We start from the raw sequence: 20,476 nt of genomic DNA on the forward strand, positions 1-20,476 counted from the left end.
GGGCTCAGCGGAGAGGAGCAGCCGGGGCTCCGTGTGGTGCCCTGGCTCCCTGCTCTCGGTACAGCCCAGGGAGGGTCCCGGGGGTCTCTCTCAGCCACGGTCCCAAGCTCTTCTCCTGTTTGTACCGCACGCAGCGCCGACCCCGCTCCCCAGCCAGAGCGCCCGCTCCCCGGTGGGGTCTGCACGGTGCCTTCCCACGGCTCCCGCTGCCGGGGGAAACACCCCAAAAAGCCAAGGGGTGTCCCGGGTGGCACGGGAGAGATGCCCGCGGCTGCATGCTGCGGACGCGCCCCCCTCCCGGTACCGGGGCCGGGCGGAGCCGGGAGCCGCCCCCTCCCTGCCGGCGGCTGCGCCCGCCCCGCTCCGCTCCCGCCCCCGCCCCAGCTCGGCTCTCCCGGCCGCGCTCGGCGCTCGGCGCTGGCGGCTCGGCGGGGGCGGCGGGGGCCCCATGGCCGGCTCGGAGCATCGCCCCCGGCCGCCGGGCAGCGCGGCGGGGCCCTGAGCGCGGCCCCGGCGGGACCCGCAGCGGGGCCGGCGGCTCTCGGCGCGGCGCTGGGGCTATGAGCGGGGCACGATGATGATCGACAGCCAGGTGAGTGCGCGGGGCACCCGCCGCCTCTGGGCCCCCGAACTGGCCCGGATCGCCCCGTGCGCTGCTGCCGGGCTCGCTCCCCTGCAGAGCCCTCGTCACACGGGGCTCGGGGCGGCCCACGCGTGTCCGCGGCGGTGACTGATGGGGGCGCGGAGCCGGGGGGCTCTGGCGGGGCTCGCCGGGCTCTGTAGCTGCAGGTGTCCGTCTCTTGCTGCCTCTTGGGGCCGGGGTCACTGTACGTGCCAGCAGCCCGGATCCCCAGTCCGCAGTGGGGGCTTTGGCGAGGGAGCAGGGGGAAAGTCTGTTTTTCAATGTTTTTCTCTCGATTTTTTCGCTTTCTGTTTGTATAATGGTTAATGCGGCTGGGAGAGGAGGAGCTGAAGGATGGGGAACGCAAGGGACGCGGTTTGGGACAGGCTCTGAGGGCGCTGCGATGCTGCCGCAGCCGCTGTGCTGCGATGCTGCTGGCGCTGCCGCCTGCTGTGCCAAGCCAGGGCCGGCTCCCCTGGCACCGCTCAGGCCAGGGGGCATCAGCAGCTCCCTTGTCTCTGCCTGCTGTGTTTATGAGGCCAAAGAAGCTAAGTCGAGCCGAGGTGGGCTAAAGCTGTGAACTCCCAACCCCCTGGCGCTTTTGGGGTAGGGGAGGATGAAGCAAAGGTATGAAATTTGGGGATGGCACCTGAGCATGACTCTGGGTTTGGTCCTGATGCTCCTCTGACTTTTTACTTTCTCTTCCTCTGATGTTTGGAGGAAGGGGGGGCTGTGCTGCTGCCCTTGGAGGGTGCTGGGAGTGTAAGTGGGCAGCAATGGCTCCTTGGAGACCAGGAATGAATAGAGGGAAGGGCTGATGCTGTGCTGGAGAAGTGGGCTGGGATCCATTTTTGGACTGGAAAATGTGCGTTCCAGAGCTGCCTCCTGCACCCTGTGGGTCTCTTTGGTCTGGAGCTCGCTCACCTTGGTCCAGCCCAGTAAACAAAAGATGAATGAGCTCTCCTGGGGGCACGTGTGTGAGGCAGGCCCTAGTGCCACACCAGTGTGTGCTAGATGGTGGCATGTCCCTTTGGAAAAGGGGATTGGCAGCCAAACTACTGGAGCTGGGGTTCTGACCCTGCCTAGGGTCATGAACATGAGTTTTCTGTCATTGTGGAGTGGGAAGATTGATCTTGCTGGGAGATGCAGAACATTAAAGGTGTAAGGTTGTCTGGACAGAGATGTCCAAAGCCTCCCAGGCTGGGGACTGCATGTGGTATCCTACAGAATGTTTTGCATTAAGGTCTCAGCTTTAGTCTTCCAGTCACGTTTTTATGCTCACTCCACTTTATATATTTATTTATAGATATATCTTACATGGGTAAACTGAGGCACGTAGAGATATTTGTTCCAGGCCCAGGATCCTGCGTGGGTGGAGAGCAGAGGTTTAAAATCCTGGTTCCTCCTGCTGAAGGGGATGAGCCACTCTGCCTTTTAAGGGGTGCAATTCATTGAGGTCCCGTTGTTTGTGGCTACCAGTTAAGAGGAATTTCCAGCTGCACCCGCAGCCGCACCCTGCCTGAGGGTTCTGAGGGCTGCACAGCTACATTTTTCATGCCTTGTAAATGTTCCTCTCCCTGGTTGCTAAGGGAAAGACCCACACAAACAACTGCTAAAACTGAGTGTTGCAAAGTAAATAAGCTGAGCAAACAAGGAGGTTTTTTTCATCTCTAAGTGCCGCAGGTGTGTTGTTCCAGGTGTCCCGACATGTGAAAGCCAAGGCTCACGTGCAAGAGTGAATTTCAGCCTTTAAAACAGAAACCTGCTCTTGAGCTGGGTCAGAAGGTGGCTTCCATCCTGAACCAAGCTCCCAGGGCTGCAGGCTCATCCCCTCTGTCCCTCTCTGGCCGTTTGGGCGGGAGAAGGGAGCAGATGGTGGATGAGCAGCCTTGGGCTGGCTGGGGGCAGGACGCAGAGAGCGCAGGGAGCTCAGCTCGGCGGGAGCTGCATTCGCCTGTCTCTTCCCTTTCATCTGCCCCCAGCGTCTGAAGTGGCTCCAGCGGCTCGGAGTTAACTCTTGCTGCTGCTCTGCAGGGGCAGGGGGGCGAGTTGGCAACAAGTGACAGCGAGGGAGGGTCCAGCTGGCAGCAGGGGCTGGGAGGCAGCAGGTGGAGAGATGCAAAGTCCCTCCTCGGCATGGCTCAGCCACTCCATCTGGAGCTCCCACTCACGCCCGATTCTGTGTGCCTGGGCTGATCAGACATGAGCAAAGGATGCAGTGACTGCTGCAGGCTCCAGAATAAATCTCTGGGACGTTGTAACAATGGATCTGACATCCCCTAGCTCGGTGCTGTGGGTTATCTCTGAGCCAGTTTGCTCAGTGGAGAAATGAGGGGCTTTTCAGGACTTTGGTTATTCTGGGCATCGTTGGGGTTGCGTTTTTCATCTCCTCCTCGTAGTGTTTTCACTCTGTCATTCCCTAAATGGTGCCTGATTGCTGGACCTGATCAGGGCAGTCAGGGCTTCTGATCTCAGGTGGTGATCTCCAGAGCAATCTGCACTATCCATCAAGATGGATTTTGCTTCTGATACCTTTCCCATTGCTATAGCAACCCATCTGACGAGGATGCCAGCACGCTTTCCAGGCAGTCTGTGCAGGGAAACTGCTTCACCTGACACCAAGTGCCACCACTGGAGGGCAGGGCTGGTCAGCTGGAAGCTGCACACAGGCGCTGAGCCTGGAGGGGCAGAGGAGCTGCTGTCAGCTCCCTCAGGCTGACCCTGCTCTCCCAGGTGTCCCCACCACCACCTGGAGTTTCCCTGGGGCAGTTTTGCGCTCCCCTTGGGATGTCTTTGGCGGCTGCAGTGTGCCTGGAGCTCTGGGCTTTGTCGTTTCCTAGACACTAACCCTAAGTTTCCTTGGAAGCAGCCCTAGGCCAGGGCTGCTTTTCCAGCCTAGGGCTAGGGTTAGGGTTACACCTAGGGTTAGTGTCTCGGAAACCACAAAGCCCCGAGCTCCAGGCACACTGCAGCCGCCAAAGACATCCCAAGGGGAGCACAAAACTGCCCCAGGGAAACTCCAGGTGGTGGGGACACCTGGGAGAGCAGGGTCAGCCTGAGGGAGCTGACAGCAGCTCCTCTGCCCCTCCAGGCTCAGCACCTGTGTGCAGCTTCCAGCCCTGCCCCACCAGTGGTGGCACCTGGTGTCAGGTGAAGCAGTAGGCGTAACTCTAACCCTAGCCCTAGGCAGGAAAAGCAGCCCTGGCCTAGGGCTTCCTCCGAGGAAAAAGCCGTGGAGGCAGGCATGTTGGGGCAGTTTTGCACTCCCCTTGGGATGCCTTTCGTGGCTGCAGTGTGCCTGGAGCTCGGGGCTTTGTGGTTTCGGAGGCACTAACCCTAGGTGTGACCCTAACCCCAGCCCTAGACAGGATGTGGCCGTGTGAGCCTGCTCTCCCTGGGCTGAAAACACCCGAGTCTTCCTCATGGGCTTCCCGGGATTTCCGCTGTCCCTTTTTATCTTTCCTCTGCCGTGCAGTCCCACTCCATTCCCACTCCCCTGCCACAACAAACACCCTGGGCTGGCGGCAGGAAGCAAACCCTGCAGAGCGCTGGAGGAGCCTGGCCGGCTCCGTACGAGCCCGGGAGGTCGAGGCCACCCCTGAGCACAGCCAGCAGGTCCCTTTGAAATCGCCGGCAGCCGCCCTGCCCCGCTCCTTTGGCCCCGCTGGCTCCATCCCTCAGCGGATTTCCCACCGAGTGTTTCCTGCCTGTCCCTCTCGGCAGTGTCCCACAGCTCTTCACCTCCCCGGGGGTGTGACACCCCTGGTGTGAATCACAACGGGCAGCCAGGGGGGTTGGCAAAGCCCAGGGCGGGCAGGAACAGCCTGGTCACACCTGGGGACTGCTGCATGTCCTGAATGACAAGGAGCAGGGTCACAGCCATGGTCCTGAATTGCAGGAAACAGGAGCACAGGCATGTCCCTGAATTGCAGGGACAGGGACACAGCCATGTCCCTGAATTGCAGGGACAGGGACACAGCCATGGTCCTGAATTGCAGGAAACAGGAGCACAGCCACAGGTCCTAAATGGTGAGATCCACAAAATTTTCCAAATTTTTCCAAATTTTCCCTGTGCTGGCACCACTGGCCCCTCCCTGGCCACTGTGGGTGTCACAGCCCAGCTTTTTGGGGCATTTTTGGGGCATTTGGGGCATTTCCTGGGGCTGGGTGCTGCACAGGGTGGCTCTGACTGCTTACACAAGTCCCCTTTGCACTCTTCCCGGTGTGCTGCTTGAAAGGGTGTTTAGTTAATGGGATTATAAAGCTTTCCTGTCGTCAGGCAATGGAAATCAATGGAGGGCCCCTGGGAATGAGCCTCATCCCATTTACAGCCCAGCCCAGCAGGGCTGTGTGGCCAGGGCTGCTGAAGAGGGGACGAGCTGCCCCCTCCCTGGTGTCTCCTACAATGCTGGGGCCTCCTGGAAATAAGGAAAAAAAGGATGTAAAGTGTTCTGGACGCCAAGAACTGGAAATCCTTGCTTCTGTAAAAATGGATTTTTGCAACAAATTTGCCATTTTGGCCTTGAACAAAATGAAGACAAGACTTCAGATATCCCTCCCTATCACCCTGTGTATAAAGATGCAGATTCTTGGTGACCCTGCCCATTCCCAATTACCTCAGGGGATGCTTTTCATCTGTGGAGAGAGAGCTTGTGGAGATATCTGTGGAGATGGAGTGAGCATTTTCCAAAGAAAATGGTGAAGGGCTGTCTGAGGAGTGAGCATTTTCCAAAGAAAATGGTGAAGGGCTGTCTGAGGAGTGGCTGAGGGCACTTGGCTTTTTGGCTGGACAAAAGGAGACACTGATGTCTGCACTTCCCTCACAGGGGCAACTCTGATCTCTCTTCTCTGGGGACCACTACAGCACCTGAGGGAAGGGCTGGAGCTGGATTGAGAAGATTTAAGTTGGACATCAGGAAAGGTTCTTCTCCCAGAGGGTGCTGGCACTGCCCAGGGAATGGGCACAGCCCCAGAGTGCCTGGACACTGCTCCCAAGCACAGGGTGGGGTTGTTGGGGTGTCCTGGGCAGGACCAGGAGTTTGATTTGATGATCCTTGTGGGTCCAGTTTGGGATTCTCTGAAATGCAGAGGCTGCTCTCAATCCACTCGTGCCAGCTGCAAGGATCCAGCTGGGGCAGTGCCTGGGATCCCACAGGCACTCAGGGTACTGATGCAGCCCCTGTCTGTCCCAAAGTGCTGCATGTTCCCTAGCTGCTGTGTGTGCTGCTGGTGCACAGGAATTCCTGGAACCCAGGAGTTTTCCCTTTCTCCAGTAAAAAATGATGGCTTGGCCTGAAAGCCGAGAGCAGGTGCTGCTCTGCAATGCCTGGGGGGCTTTGCCCTCCTCTCTGTGGTCAGTAACATCAGCAGCTTGGCAGGATGGGCTCGTTCATGAATTTGTGGGATGCAGAGGGAGCTCCCACCAGCTGTGCCCAGCCTGCAGCAGGCTCCCAGCCCCTCCCTGCCGGGCTGCACGTTTCACTGCACAGGGGCAGGTCTGGAAAAGCCCCATCTGGCCACAGCCCCCGGGAGGTCGGGAAGGGTCTTTGTGCTCCCTGGGCTGTCTGCACCAGAGCTGACAGCCTCGGGCTCTGCTCAGCCCCACCCTGCCTTGTGCCTGCCCTCCCGCAGGGGATTCCAGGCTGGAATGCCTCTCTGTCCGGGTCTGACCCAGCAGGGAGAGCTCTGCACAAGGCACCGGCTCCCCGTGCAGCCAGGAAAGCCATGGAACCTTCTCTGCCACAGTGGGAGGGTGGGGAGCAGCAGGGAAACTTCCAGAGAAATCAGCCTCCTTCAGGAATCTGGCCGTGCAAAAAGTGTTTCCCATGCCCTGGGCTGTTCGAGAGGGGACTGCACGTGGTGGAGAATTCTTTAACCCCTGGAGGCTGCAGAAAAGGTGAAGAGGGAGGATTGGGAGAGCCCCTGGCTCAGGGTGCAGGGCTGGAAACCTGCAGGCTGCCACAGCTGTGTCTCTTATCTCTGGAGCCCGGGGCTTGCTGTGTGCCAGGAGCAGCGGTGTGGATCTGCAGATAACCCCTTGGCCATGGGTGATGTGGGTTACAGCACGTGAGGAGCTGGGCTGTGTTAGACACCCTGAGAGCGAGCTCCAGGGCTGGGGAGACTGCAACAACTCCTTTGGGTTTGTTCCAGCTCCAGCCAAGCCCTGGAAGATGTGCTGAAGGGAACAGCCCTGCCCGGCGCTGGGGGCTCGGCCCAGTGGGTGAAGCAGTGGGTGCCCCATGTCTGGCAAACTCTGCAGAGTGTGCTGGGCACCAGCTCTGGTTGCCTGCAGGCATGTGCCCACAGAGGTGCCCTGGCCTTGCTGCCAGCCTGCTCCTGCCACACACAGCTGCTGCTCTGGCCTGCTGGCAGGTGGGATGAACCCCTGTGGAAAAATCACCCTGGGTGACAGTGGGGATTGTCCTGGCTCGCTGATACCCTCAGCTCTCTGTTCCCCTGGCATCTTTCTCTTCTCCAGAACAGGTATTTGCAGTGGAAGCACCTGGTCCTGCTGCTGGGCTGGCATGGGCACAGCTGGGCCTTGCTGTCACCTGTGCTGTGCCCACCTGGTCCCTGCAAGGTCAGCGTCCAGAGCTGGCCCTAGAGGGACAGGATGTGCTGGCATTTGGGAGCTTTTTCTCGTCCCCAGTCTGCCTGTGCTGCAGGCTCCCCTGGCAGGCAGGTGTTTGGGGAAATGATGAGGCTTTTCCTTAGGTTTGGAGCTGCAGGGGACATGGTCCCGCAGTGCCAGCTCCGAAGGCTGAGGTGTGTGCCCAGCCTGGCAAGTGGGGCAGCCATGCAGGAGCACAGCCAGCCCAGCAATCCAGGCACCGAGCAGGTGCGAGCCCTGAGCCAGGGATTTCCCGGCAGCAGAGCCACGCCCGGGTCTCCCCGTGTGCTGCACGTGGGGTGGGGACACCACGGAGCTGTCACTGAAAGGGCTCAGTGTGGTGGGAAACCATTCTGGGGTGAGCCAGGAAGGCTGATGGGAGCAGCCATGGACTGAAGGAGCTGTGTGGTCCTGTCCTCCTCCTTCCCCCCCGCACTGGAACAAGGGCAGGAGGGAGTGGGGATCTGCCCAGGGACACGGGGTCCTTCCCCACCTCCTGGCACGGCTGTGTGGTGGTGGAAGGGCAGGAATCCCCTCCTGGAGCAGCCCTGCGCACCCGGGGGCTGCTGCGGGGCTGTTCCCAGCCCGAGCTGTGTCCGCAGCTCCGTGGAATCCCCGTGAGGTGTTGCCATGACAGCCCCGAGCGCGGCTCCCTCCGGTGCCCACCGGGAGAGCTCGGCATCCCCTGGCACCGAGCTCCGCCGGGCACCGCGGGCAGCAGATCCCTTTCCCCGCCGTTCAGGGAAGCAGAAAGGTGTCGTGTGGGTTCCCGGTGCTCCCTTTCCCAGCCAGGAGCCGCGATCCCGGCCCCCCTGCATCCTCTGCAGCCCCAGGAGCACGGCCGGTCCCCGTTGCTGCGGTGACAGTCTCCATGGAGACCGAGCTGCATCCCGGGCACCGCGGCAGGGGATGTGTCCCCCTCCCCACGGGGACACTCTCAGCCCCCAGGGGAGCGTGGAAATGGAAATCCCTCAAGTGTGTGGCAAATGTGTGGAGGAATCCCAAGGAAACTTAATTGGTTTTCCCCCACCCCTCCTTTAATGCTTGTTGGCTTTCACTCCACGCTGGTAATTGCTGCTCTGCACCTATTAAAAGGCCGTCTCATGCTTTGCACGGGCTTGATTGGGAATTAATTTTGCATCTGTATCTATTCTGGGGAGCAGGGGAAGTTATTCAGCATGCTGAATGCCAGACAGGCTTTCCAGAGGTGTGAGGTGCAGCCCGGGCTGTGCCTGCTCTCAGGAGGGACTTTGAGGAAATGACAGTGGCTTCTCCAAAACAATGCCTAAAAACGAGGGTGCAGGGATTTATCAATGGGATTGATTCCCACAACTTGTTTGGGAGAAGACAGGTTGTGGGTGCTTTTGTGTATCCCATTAGAAATCCCTCCTGGATGTCAAGGTGATTTTGATTTTCACTGGGAATTAGGTATCCTACCTGCACATGGTCTCCTGGAAGTCCCACCAGGCTCCATCTCCATGTCTGCCTCTCTAAACCTACCCACAGGCTTTCTGTAAACACCACATTTCTCCAGAGAAATGCTGTTTGGTTGGGATTTCTGTGGTTTTGAAACCAGATTTCCTCTTTCTATTACTGAGAAGTGTCAAAAGGGAAGAGCTGTTGGGATTTTCCATTTGCCATTTACTTGTCATGGCACTTTCTTTCCCCCTTTGCCTTTCTATCAGCCTCACACAGTGACAGTAAACCTGCAGGTTTTGTGTCATTTCTCTCAAGCACCACACTCTGGTGCAGGATGCTGTGATGTTTGGACATGGAGTTGCAATTTCCTTTGAAAAACAAACTCACCATTGTAATTCCTGGGGAATTTCTTTCATTTTGTGGAGGTCTTTGATGCTTGACATCAAGCATTGGAGTCAGTCTTCCTTTGTGAGTCACTGGGTGTCAGGAATGCCCAGCTTCACCGGAGAGGTTGGTCACTGGGTTTTGGAGCATCCCAAATGTTCAGCAGTGCTAAGATCCTCCTGTGCATGAGTTTGTCCCTGAAATCTGCATTCACCTGTGCAGAGGTTCAGTTGTGGGGTGCTCAAAATGATGTTTTTGCAGGGTGACAGAGGCTGTTTGGACCTTAAGGAATGGCTGCATGTCCCAGTGCAGGAGCCATTCTCTCCCTGGGGCAGCAGCAGAGCAGTTGGGAGCAGGATGCACCCAGCACAGGAATTACAACCAATTTCCCCTGCAGTTGCTCTGTTCCTGCCAAGACTCTTACTGGAAAACTGTATTTTCCCAGTGATGGTTGCTAAGCACTGAGCTCTCCTGATGGGCTTTATCTGCTCAGCTGGAACAGCCACAATAAAGCTCCAGAATGAAATGAAACAGAGAAACATCAGAGCCTGAGCTGGGGCTTCCCTGTCCTCCAGAGGCAGCACCAGGAGGAGATTTCCCCTTCCCCCTGGCAGGGCTGGCCCCTGTGGGGCTGCAGCAGCCCCTCAGTCCTGTGCCAGAGGGGAGGGCTGCTCTCTTTTCCCTGCTCAGGGATGGTTTCTGCTGGCAGATCTGGGATCCCAGCAGGGTTTGTGCTCACGTCAGCCAGGCTGGGGGAGCAGGAGGGTGAAGCTGTCGCTCAAACACCTGCGTAGGATCATCCTGTCTGGGCTGGTTTGACAGTGGGGTTTTGTTTTGTGTTTCTGCTGCAGATCTCCCCGTGGGAAGGGCTCAGAGTCACTCTGCTGCCTCTCTGAGGGACTGTTCCCTTCCCTGGTGACTGGGGCAGGTGGCTGGGGACTCTGGTGGGTGGGCATGCATGAGCTGGCCCCAGCAGAGGAGGGGAAGGCTCCACACCATCTCAGGGGCTGTGTGAATGCCCACAGCATCTGGCTGGTCACCTTTGACTGCAGCATTCCCTGCACAGCAGCTCCCATGTCCCATCAATCCACTGTGTCCCATTCCTGCTGGTTTGGGAAGGATCTCTGGAGCATCTCTTCTTTTCTCCAGCCTCTGCTGCTGCTCCTTTGCCTTGTGTCCCTCCTGGGACTCTGCACTTGGAATTTTACTTTCCTTTGCAGCCTGCCTGTGTGGTTTGTGACTTTTCCAGAAGGATTGTCCCTTTTGGCATCTTTATGGCTGCCAGGTGGGAAGTCACTGGGCTGTGGGGGCCAGCAGAGCAGACTGAGCCCTGGTAGAGGTGTGTGACAACCTCTGAGTCTGTCCCTAGCCCTGGAAGTCCAGGAAAGGCCTAGAAACCAGGGAACCAGCAGGTGATGGGACTCCTGCCCCTCCACACCGCCTCTGCAGAGATTCCCATCCCCATGGTACAGATCAGCTGCTGAACAGGATGATGAGTTCCTGGGAATGGTAGCCCTTGGAGACTCTGGCACTTGAGTGTGAAATCTGTGTCTGTCTCAGGATGTTTGGAAGCTGCAGTCTCAGCTGACCAAGCCCTGCTTGTTACTGGAGAGTTGTTGTTGGAAAGCCAAGCTCTGCTGACCAATTGTTGCAGGCAGGTGAGTAACCCGAGCTGGGGCTTGAAGCACAGGTTTGAATCACCTTTCCTGGAAGCAGAGCTGAGGGCACTGCCTGTGCTGAGGGCAGGGTTTGGTGCTGGTGAAATGTGGGACAGTCCTCCGTGGGAATGCACTTTGCACTGAGTCACCAAGGAATCATGAAGGAGCAGGACAGAGACTGCCTGTGCCAGGGAGTTTCCAGGGCTGGGGCACTGCCTCTCTGCCCTGAAAAGAGTTGCCAAAATTCTCTCAGTCAGCAGCAGGGGCATGGCCCTGGAAATTTTGCCTTGTGCACATGTTCCAGCTGTGGTTTCCCCTCTCTCCTCCCCTGAAAATCCATTCCTGGGGCTGCTGCAGTGCTGCCTTCTCATCCTCGCTGCTGCTCATCTCAGCCATAAGGTGGATGAAAAATCTTCCTAATTTCCACTTAAAACTTAATTTATGGTGGTTTTATCCCTACTTGGTCTTGTTCCAGGCTTGCCCATTAGCTCCCATTCCTGCAGCACGTAAGGGCTGGTTTTCTCATCCTTGCATTTCCCCCGGGAATGATGGGCCAGTCCCACACTCAGCTGGGAAGGGGCCCAGCTCCCAGAGCGAGTGGCAGGAGGGTCCGTGAGTGTGTGAGACCCCTCTAACCCCGGCTCTTGGCTCTGGCTCCCGCGCGGATGAGTCAGCCCGGCGCTGGCTTAGCGCTGAGCGGGGCTCTGCCAAGCCCGGCTTACCTAACGCCGCAGGAATGCTTGGCTCAGCGGGGCTCCTCGGCTCTGCTCCGGCACCCGGGCGTGCTGCGAGCCGAGATTGTGGCCTCGGGCAGGGCTGCGTTCGGGAAAGCTGGGAAAAGGCTGCACAATCCCAGACCTTTGCCCTGCAAGAGACTCCTCAAAGTGGGACCCACAAAGCCACCCCGAGGCGCCCAGGAGGAGCAGGGGCTATTCATCCTGTTTATGTCACCCCTGCTGGGCTCAGCAAGAAGGGCAGTGTAAGGACACCAACTCCTGTTCGTCTGGGATTTTCATTGGCATTTCACCCCGGTCCCTCTGCTGGGTGTGTAGCTGGCCCCAGCGTCTCCCCTGGTTGGGTGTGAATCGATGAACCCACCAAACTGCTCCTGTCCTGCTGCCCTCGCGGGGAGGAGACACCCTGGGTGTCACCCCTGCCACTGAGCCCGGCCTCTGCAACTCTTGGGGGTGAGGTGGTGGCTCATGGGCTCGGCCCAGGTTCCCTCCTGGTTGTGAGAGCAATAACACCCGTGTGATCTGTGTCTGCAGGTGATAACACGAGTTGCTCCATGTTGAGACACCCACTCCACTGCTGCTGTTGGTGAAAATTCTGTAGGAAGGTGATTTTCACACCCGATTCTGTGCCGTGCTTCCTTTAGCAGAGCTCCAGTTTGGATTCCCAGGTTCTCTGGTGGGAAAGGCACCTGGGAATGCTCACCTGGGCAAAACCTTCCACACACAATTGTCCTAGAAATGAAGTGATCACCAGCACCGATGGTCTCCCAGTGCCATGCTGCATTCTCAGTGCCACAAGGTTCCCGAGCACTCTGTGGATGTGAATTATTTAAGCCTCGCTGTGGTCCTTGGAGCACAGGAAGGCGTTGAGCTGAAACTGCCTCTGACAATGGAAAACAGGGATGGGAGAAGAAAGGGGGAGGCTCCAGCTCCGACCATTCATTCTCCCTCTGTTTCACACCCTCTCATCCTTCCAGCTCTGCCTGTTTGCCTGTCACAACAGCCAGAGGGAAACGCTGTAAGTGCCGCAGACGCGGTTTGATCACAATCCCAACCCAGCAGCAGGCAGGACCTGTTGTGCGTCTCCGAGACAATGCGCGGGCTCGGCGAGTGCCACGCATGTCGATGAGGCTGGGGAGCTCCCGGCGGGGCCGAGCCGAGCCGAGCTCACCCCGAGAGAAAGGAGAAGCTGGGGGCAGGCAGGGAGCCGGGGCAGGCTGGCCGGGGCCGCTTCCCCAGCCTCGCACACGGGCGCGCACACGGGCGCGCTGCTGGCGGGCGCGCACGCCCAGCTCCCGGTGCAGCTCCTCGCCGCTCTTTGATTCGCGAGGGAGGAAATAAGAGCTCGTAGGAGCGGCAGAAGCAGCAGCTGTTGGCAAGATGTGCTGACAAAATTGGACGAGGGGGGAGAGAGAGATCTCCGATCGGTTTCGCCGCCTGGGCTGGACCTGCTGCCGGCGGAGGAGCGGCGGAGGAGAGAGAGGAGGATGAGCAGCCCCTCCATCCCCGGGAAGATGGAGGCTAAACCTTTGTTCAACGTGCAGAAGGCTCTGGTGCAGCCTGTGCAGATGTGCATGTTGGATATCCCCCTGAGCGTGCAGGATGACGATGTGAGTAGAAGGCGAGGGCCGGCTCGGGGCTGCGGTGGGTGTGCGAGGGGCAGCGAGGTGCCGTGACCCCACCCCGGCACCAGCCGGGGGTGGTGAACTTCTGGCAAAGTTGCCGGTGCCAAGAGCTGGCACCGCCTCCAGATGTGACCGTTTCCTCTCTCAAGTGCCGTATCCTGAGGCAGGCTGTGGCGCTTGCCAAATGCAGGGCACCAAAACGACAGGAGGGGTTTGGGAGGGAGGGGAAGCCGTTCTCGTGTTGTGGCTCGATGCAAAAGGGAGGGTTTGCTGTGCGTGTCCTGGCTCTGCTGCCCTGGAGTGGCTGGTGGGTGTGAAACCCTGGTTTCTTGGTGGCTGCCCTGCCTGCTGTCACTGTCGCTGTCACTGTCACCACCCGTGGGCTTCGGTCCTGCCCTCCCGCCCTGCTGCAGCTGCAGGGTTTGGTTCGCCACGCAAAAATTGGTGTGGATTGCAGCATTGAGGGAGGCAGAGCTTTCCCAATGTGGGTCAGGGGATTCCTGCTGAGGGCTCCTCCTGCCACCTTCCCTCTGCCCCTCGCAGAAACACACCCCGAGTCTGACTGTGCATGAGGGGCCTGGGATAAAGCTACTGGACACCCCAAAATCAGGGGTGATGCTTTTTAGGGCTGGTGGGTGGTGAGTGGTCGCTGTCCCACCTTTGTAAGGGTTCTGAGTGTGATCCAGGTGCTGTTAAAATTCGAGGCCAAACTTGCTTTGATTTTTGGAGCAGGGAAAGCCCATCTCTTGCTGTATGTGCTCAGGGCGTGTAGTGTCACTGCAGGAGCCTTAAATCTGGATTTTCTCCATGGCCACCAACTGTTCTGTCACAATCACTGCTACCTTCTCTCCAGCATTGTCTGTGTGTTTAAAGAGGTGAAATGAGAGCACAAAAACGAGCCCAGTTCCCCAGGAGGAGGGAGCACTTTCCTGCAGGGAGGTGTGTTGGATCCTGGCAGGGCTGGGGAGCTCCAGCCCAGCATCCTGAGTGTCCCTGCAGGGACAGGGCACTTGCAGGGAGCCTCCTATTTTTAGAAACAGCCCGGGGGGCTTTGCCAGGATCGACAGCGTTGCTGCACTAATGAGGATAATGAGGATACCTGTGACGGCCACTGCGGAGCTGCTGGGGTGTGCCGGGGTGGGCAGGTGCCGCCTGCAGCATTCCTGGGAAGGAGGGAGGCTGGGAGGTGGCTGGAGCGGGGGATGAAGAGGGTGAAGCAGTGCCTGGGTGCTTTATTCTCCTTCAGCTCGATTCCTAAGCAGCAGATTTCTCCAGGCTTCTCCAGGCCATCTCCATTCCTGCTCAGCTGTGCAGTCTGGTGCTGGACTTCCCTGCAGCCCCTGCTGCAGCAAGGGGGATCCTCAGGGTTTGCCCGACACAGGTGGAGGCTTCCCTGCTTCCCTCCCTGCTCTGGGCATCGTCTGGGACCAGGCACGGGGAATGCCCTGGCCTGGGTCACTCAGGGACCTCTGCTTGCTTGTCCTGTTCCTGGTTTTTAGCAGAAAAGAGAAGTAATTGTTAAGGGAGCTGTGCAATGTGTTAGTACTGGGTTGTTTTCTCTTTTGGTTGGTTGTTTTTTTAACAATTCCTACAAGCCCTCTGGAGGCTGCTGGGTGACAGCCAGTCCTGGCAGTGAGGCTCTGGTTGGTAACTGGCACATCAGGGTGTCCCCAGATCTCAGCTCATGGCCGGGGTGTTAGTGCAGGACAGGAGAGGTTAGGGCTTCCCTGGGGAAACTCCAGCTGCCAGGGGGGTCACGCTGGGACTGGGTCTCCAGCATCCCCATTTTCACATCTCCCAGCTTTGCTTTCACCCCCTGCCCTCTCCTGCACTGGGCAGAGTGGGATGAAACCCCCAGGGGTGAGCACTGTCTGGCAGCCCCTGTGAGCAGGAGGTGGGTCAGGGACTGCTCTGCCTCTCCATGCCCATGTCCCCCTGCTCTGAGGCTCAATTCCCTTCCTGGAAAGCAGAACCACAGCAGGTCCCATCGCTGGAATCTCCATCTGCTGCAGAACACAGACTGGGAATTTCCCCAGCAGGGAAATCCTGAGTGGCATTTTTGTCTGTGGGGTGATGGAGAACCTCCTGTTTCAGAGCTGAAGCATTCCCCCAGCCAGGCAGGGTTTGGAGTCTCACACCCACCCTCAGGTCCCTGCTCATCTCCTGCCGTCGCTTCCCCGTCTGCGTGGGCAGCAGGGAGGGAGCAGTGTTGGCATTTCCCCCTCTATTTCAGGGCTTTAATTTCTATTTCAGGCTCATTAATTTCCTTTCTTCTTGGAGATGGCAGGTTGGGAAAAGTTTAGGGGCTGCATTGCCTGGGGTTCTTCTGCAGGATTCTGTCTGTCTGTGTCAGTCACATCTGGGCCATCCCTGTGGGAGAGCCTGGCTTTAAAAATGGGCTTTCCTCCTGCTGCAAACCCATTCACTGAGCACACCACTGACTTTTTGCAGGCTGGATTCCCAGGGAGAAAAGCTTTGACTTCAAAAAAGAGCAAGGCAAAGCCCAGGTTGGGGACACCTCACAAAAACTGGAATTTCTGGGTCAAATCTCTTCTCCCAGGCCAGCAGCTCTGTTGGGTTCTCATCTCATATTCCTGTTTTTCAGGGAAACTGCTCTGCCCCAGCAATGGACTGGGTCTCCTTTGGGGACATTTCACCAGCAGGCAGGTGCTCATGCCCACCTTCAGTGGGTGGGTGGGGGTGAGCATCCCCCCAGGTTACCCTCGGTGTGGTGCTGTGTATCAGGCAGAGGAGGCTCTCGTTTCTGCCTGCCTTGATCGCTTTCAGTGGGGCTGTCAATCCCCCCTTTCATAATTCAGCCACAGCAGTTGCAAAATTGCCCAGACTGCCTCTTTTGCTACGACGGGGAGGGATTTCCAAAGCTTTGCTAATAAAAGAGCAACAGTTTCTATGTGTGGAAGGTGGGGAAATCAATGAGCAGGCTGTTGCAAGTGATATAACGGCTTTTTGTGGCATCTCAGGCCGTTCCCTGACATGATGGAGCTTTATGGCTCGCTGTTTGTCAGCTCAATTGGCGACATCCCCTCCCTGCTAGGGCTGGGAGGGAGCAGGGAGCGATGTCCCGCGGCGGTGGGATGCTGCTGCCCGCTCCCGGTGCATCCCTCTGCCTGCTGGGCATCCCAGGGCACGCCAGGCTGATGCCATGCAGCGGGCACAGCCTTGTGTCGTGGTGGAAAGCGCTGGGAAAGCCCCCCTTGCTGCAGGTCAGGGAAGAGCAGCACAGCCGGGGGCTCTGCCGGCACTGCAGAGCGAGAAGAGATCAGGGGAAAATCTCTTTGTCCTGCCTGCAGCCTCCACAGCCTGTCCTGGAGGTCTCCCCATCTCTGCCTTCTCCCTTTCTCCTCTCTGATGTCCTAATAAGTGCAGTCGGTCTGACTTCAAAGTGGTTAGCAAATATTTTCCACTCCAGTGAGCTAATTAGTTAAATTACATTTCACATGCTAATTTATTCCTCTAATATTTTTTTTTTTCCTCAGCATACTGAAATACAGGAGAAGATAAAAGCTTGGTTTGACCTTAGAGCCAGGCTCAGAGGAGCTGGAGATGGGAACTAATGATTAGTTCCCGGGTTTGCTGTAGCACACGCTTATTCCCTGCCGCATTTGAGACCTCATTCGGCGGAATTTTAAGAGTTTTAGCTGCCTGCAACCCGGGCATCCTGGGTGAAACGTTGTCCTGTGGCACATAGAAAACTTTCAGACCAGCAGTAATGAGCTACTAATTTCCAGGTTCATTGTTCCTGTCCGCAGCCCCGGTATCACCTTGGAGCGCCGCACAAACAGCCAATTAATCCTTGCCGGGCTGGGTGGGAATGGTGTTACTTCCCCCATCCGGGCTGGAAAGGCTTTAACTGGGAGTCAGACAGGGCCAGGGAGCTGATGCTGGTGTCAATCCCAGGTTGAAGCTGTCGGGGCTGGAAAGGCTTTAACTGGGAGTCAAACAGAGCCGGAGAATTGCTGCTGGTGTCAGTCCCGGGTTGAAGTGATAGCTGTGGTGAATCAAGGTCTGCCGTGTCTGTATCAAAGGCTGTTTCTTTTCCACTGCGTGCATATGGTAGATGTTATCGAGAGGGAGGAGCTGAAAATGAGCTCTAGGACCATTTCCTGACCACGGCTGCAGTCAAAAACAACAAATCCCTCGATCCCCTCTCTTGGCCTAACTCCCCTTTTCTCTCAGGCTTGGTTTCTTTGGAGATAACGAGAAACTATGGAAAAAGACACCCAGGTTCAATTCTCATCTGTAAGGGCAGAGATTTAGGAGCGCTCTGTAAAGTCTTGGGATTTCTGGGAATTGCCCTGGCAAGGCTAAGGGCTGAGCCCATCCCACACCATTTGTGCACGTCCAGCTCTGAATCCATGAGGCCATGAGCACACTGCTTTGTGCCTCTGGCTGACGCTGTCCCAGGAGCTTTTGGGGTGGTGGCAATCCCTGTTTCCTGCCCTTCAGAGAGGGAAGAGTTGGTGTGATGGCTGAGTCCTTACACTGGTTTCAAAGGGGTGGGGAAAAGGGTCCCCAGCTGCTGCTGTTTGGGTCACTGGTGCTAAAACATCCAGAGTCTTCCTGTTCCCACACTGAATAAACAAACATGAGAAATACAGCCCTGGGAGTGCCAGGCCAGTAATACCAGGGTTGCTACAAATAAGCAGGTAGCAGGGTGGTTGATGCAGACAAGAGTTGCTGAAGGAGAATGAGAGCACAGACCTCTGGAGCCTCAGCCAGCATCTGACGCCGCTGCCAGGGGTACAGCCTGTCTTGGGGCTCATGCTGGCCAAGGGCTTGTCATTATTGCCTGGGCTCTGTCACCTCTGGGACAGGCTGGCTGCAGGTTTTGAGATGCCTGGTGCTCACCAAATGTCTGTGCCTTGCCTGTGTGTGGCCACACCAGTGGTCACCCCACGTGTGCTCACTGCAGGGGCTGGAATTGCCTGCCCAGCTCTCACTGCTGCCCTCAGAGAGTTACTGGTGCAATTAAAGCTGTGCTAATTCTGTGTACTGCGAGGCAGAAGGAGCTGATGTTTCCAGGAATTGTTCAGTCTATCTATTTTCAATGTATTTTTCTAAGTGGCCTGGCTGGGTCTGTGCTTGTGAGAAGAAGAGGTTAAACACCCTGTGCCACATCCTCAGCTGGTGCACATCAGGTCAACCCTCTGGTTTTGGTGGCATTACAGCCTGTCCCTAGCTAAGAATGTGATGTTCAAGGTGACCTCCTGGAGTGTTTCTCTGTTTCTTTGCTCTTCCTCCCCATCCTTCAGCACCAGCTTCTCTGTCTGAAGCTTGAGGGCAATGTGAGAATTGGCTCCTCGTGCAGCTTTTACTCTGTAGCCGTGGTTCTCCCGGAGGTACAGGCTCTGCCTCTTGCACTTTCCCTCTCCAGTGAAATGGGATCTCTTCCCTGCACTTTCAGCCTTCTCTCTCTCTGCTCTCAATTTCCATCCCGACAATCCCATGGGATCAGCAGAGCCTTTTGGGTGCTGCTGAGGTGGCTGCACAGCCAGATCCCTGAAAACCCAGATCCCTGCACAGCCAGATCCCTGAAAACCCAGATCCCTGCACAGCCAGATCCCTGAAAACCCAGATCCCTGCACAGCCAGATCCCTGAAAACCCAGATCCCTGCACAGACCAGTCCCTGCACAGCCAGATCCCTGCACGGCCAGGTCTCTGCAAACCCAGATCCTTGCACAGCCCAGTCCTTGCAAACCCAGATCCTTGCACAGCCCAGTCCCTGCACAGCCAGATCCCTGCACATCCAAATCCCTGCACAGCCCAGTCCTTGCACAGCCCAGTCCCTGCACAGCCAGATCCCTGCACATCCAAATCCCTGCATATCCTAGTCCCTGCACAGCCCAGTCCTTGCAAACCCAGATCCCTGCACAGCCCAGTCCCTGCACAGCCAGATCCCTGCACAGCCAGATCCCTGCATATCCTAGTCCCTGCACAGCCCAGTCCTTGCAAACCCAGATCCCTGCACAGCCCAGTCCCTGCACAGCCAGATCCCTGCACAGCCAGATCCCTGCATATCCTAGTCCCTGCACAGCCCAGTCCTTGCAAACCCAGATCCTTGCACAGCCAGGTCCCTGCACAGCCCAGATCCCTGCACAGCCCAGTCCTTGCAAACCCAGATCCCTGCACAGCCCAGATCCCTGCACAGCCCAGTCCCTGCACAGCCAGGTCCCGGTGCTGGCTCCATCCCTGCCCCCAAGGCTGGGCACCCTGACTCAGGGCAGATCAGCCACGGAGCAGCTGCCTCCTGGCAGTTTGATGCAGTTAAGGGCCTGTCAGTGCAATTTGCTGTGGTCTGTCCCCGTGCAGAGGGCTGGGGCAGTGCTGGCAGAAGCAGCTGCTGCAGGAGTGTGCCGTGAGCGCTGCCAGCGCTGCCCAAGTGTGCTTGGGCAAATCCAGGCAAATCCAAATAAGGCAAATCCACTTTGCTGACTGCTTTGGCCCAGCACAGGCTGTTTGCTGCCTGCCTTGGGTCTTTGCCAGAGCACAGGGACTGTTTGCCCCTGGCCATCCTGCCCTCCCTGGGCGGAGGTGCTGAGTTGGAGGTGCGAGTGTTGCCTGCCCGGGGCTCCATCCCCTCCTGTGCACAGCCTCCCATTCCAGGTCCTGCAGGGACAAGGCTGCCATCACCACAGCCATTGATTCGGAGTGTGCCAGCTGCAAACACAGGGGAAATGGAGGGTTTGCCCCACTCCCAACCCTTAACATCACAGCAGAGCACGGGTATAACTGCGGCCATCTCCCACCCAGGGATTCCATCCAAGATGACCCCAGGTAATTACCCCGTGTTTCAAGGAGCCCTGGGGCTGTGCAGCAGCAGAGACAGCTGAGAGTGGGCAATCCTGAGTGTGCCTGACACACCTTGAGCTGGACCCTGCCTGTGCCTCCACAGAGCTGACACCAGCTGTGCTCTTGTGGCCCGTGGCGTTGCTGAAACCTCCTCCTGTCATACACAGCCTGCAGGGCTCCTCGGGCAGCACTGATGAGCCCCGGGGCTCTGGGCTTGGCTCCAAAGCCATCACACAGCTCTGGAGCATCTCCTGCCCCTGGCTGCTTGCTGGTGTCCCCAGCAGGAGAGAGCAGCTTGTCTCTGTTAGGCATTGCCAAGCACAGAGAGGCACCACTGCTGCCTCCAGGTAGGGCTGGATTTAGCCAAGGGAGCTTCATACACTGCTGAGAAAAGCCCTGGTCTGAACACCTGGATTTGGCCACTGCTGGCTGTTAAATGCTCTTGAATGCAAAGAGCATCTTTGGTTTCAGGGCAGTTGCTCATGAGGTGGTAAAACCCTGCAGGGAGAGGGGACAGCCAGGTGCAGTTTGGTGTTGGCTCTCCCCAGATTCTCCTGCCTGCCCCATCATATGACAATGACAGGACAGGCAGGGCTGCTGGTTCAGTTGGGGC

At 57.6% G+C, this 20,476-nt stretch overlaps 1 protein-coding gene across 2 annotated transcripts in view; it reads left to right on the forward strand.

The window, feature by feature from the left end:
• Window positions 1–447: 447 nt before the first annotated feature.
• Window positions 448–20,476, forward strand: part of RALGDS (ral guanine nucleotide dissociation stimulator) — a 53,747-nt gene continuing 33,718 nt past the window's right edge. Inside the window, exon 1 of one of the 2 annotated variants that reach the window (XM_059865504.1) lies at window positions 448–592. In XM_059865504.1, coding sequence (XP_059721487.1) covers window positions 575–592 — 18 coding nt within the window. In that variant the 5' untranslated portion in view covers window positions 448–574. Of the gene's footprint in view, window positions 593–12,760; window positions 13,038–20,476 lie in introns of those variants that run through there. The other variant, XM_059865501.1, reaches the window with a different exon arrangement.

Source organism: Haemorhous mexicanus, chromosome 21 (genome assembly GCF_027477595.1).
Source record: "Haemorhous mexicanus isolate bHaeMex1 chromosome 21, bHaeMex1.pri, whole genome shotgun sequence".
Lineage (NCBI taxonomy): Eukaryota > Metazoa > Chordata > Aves > Passeriformes > Fringillidae > Haemorhous > Haemorhous mexicanus.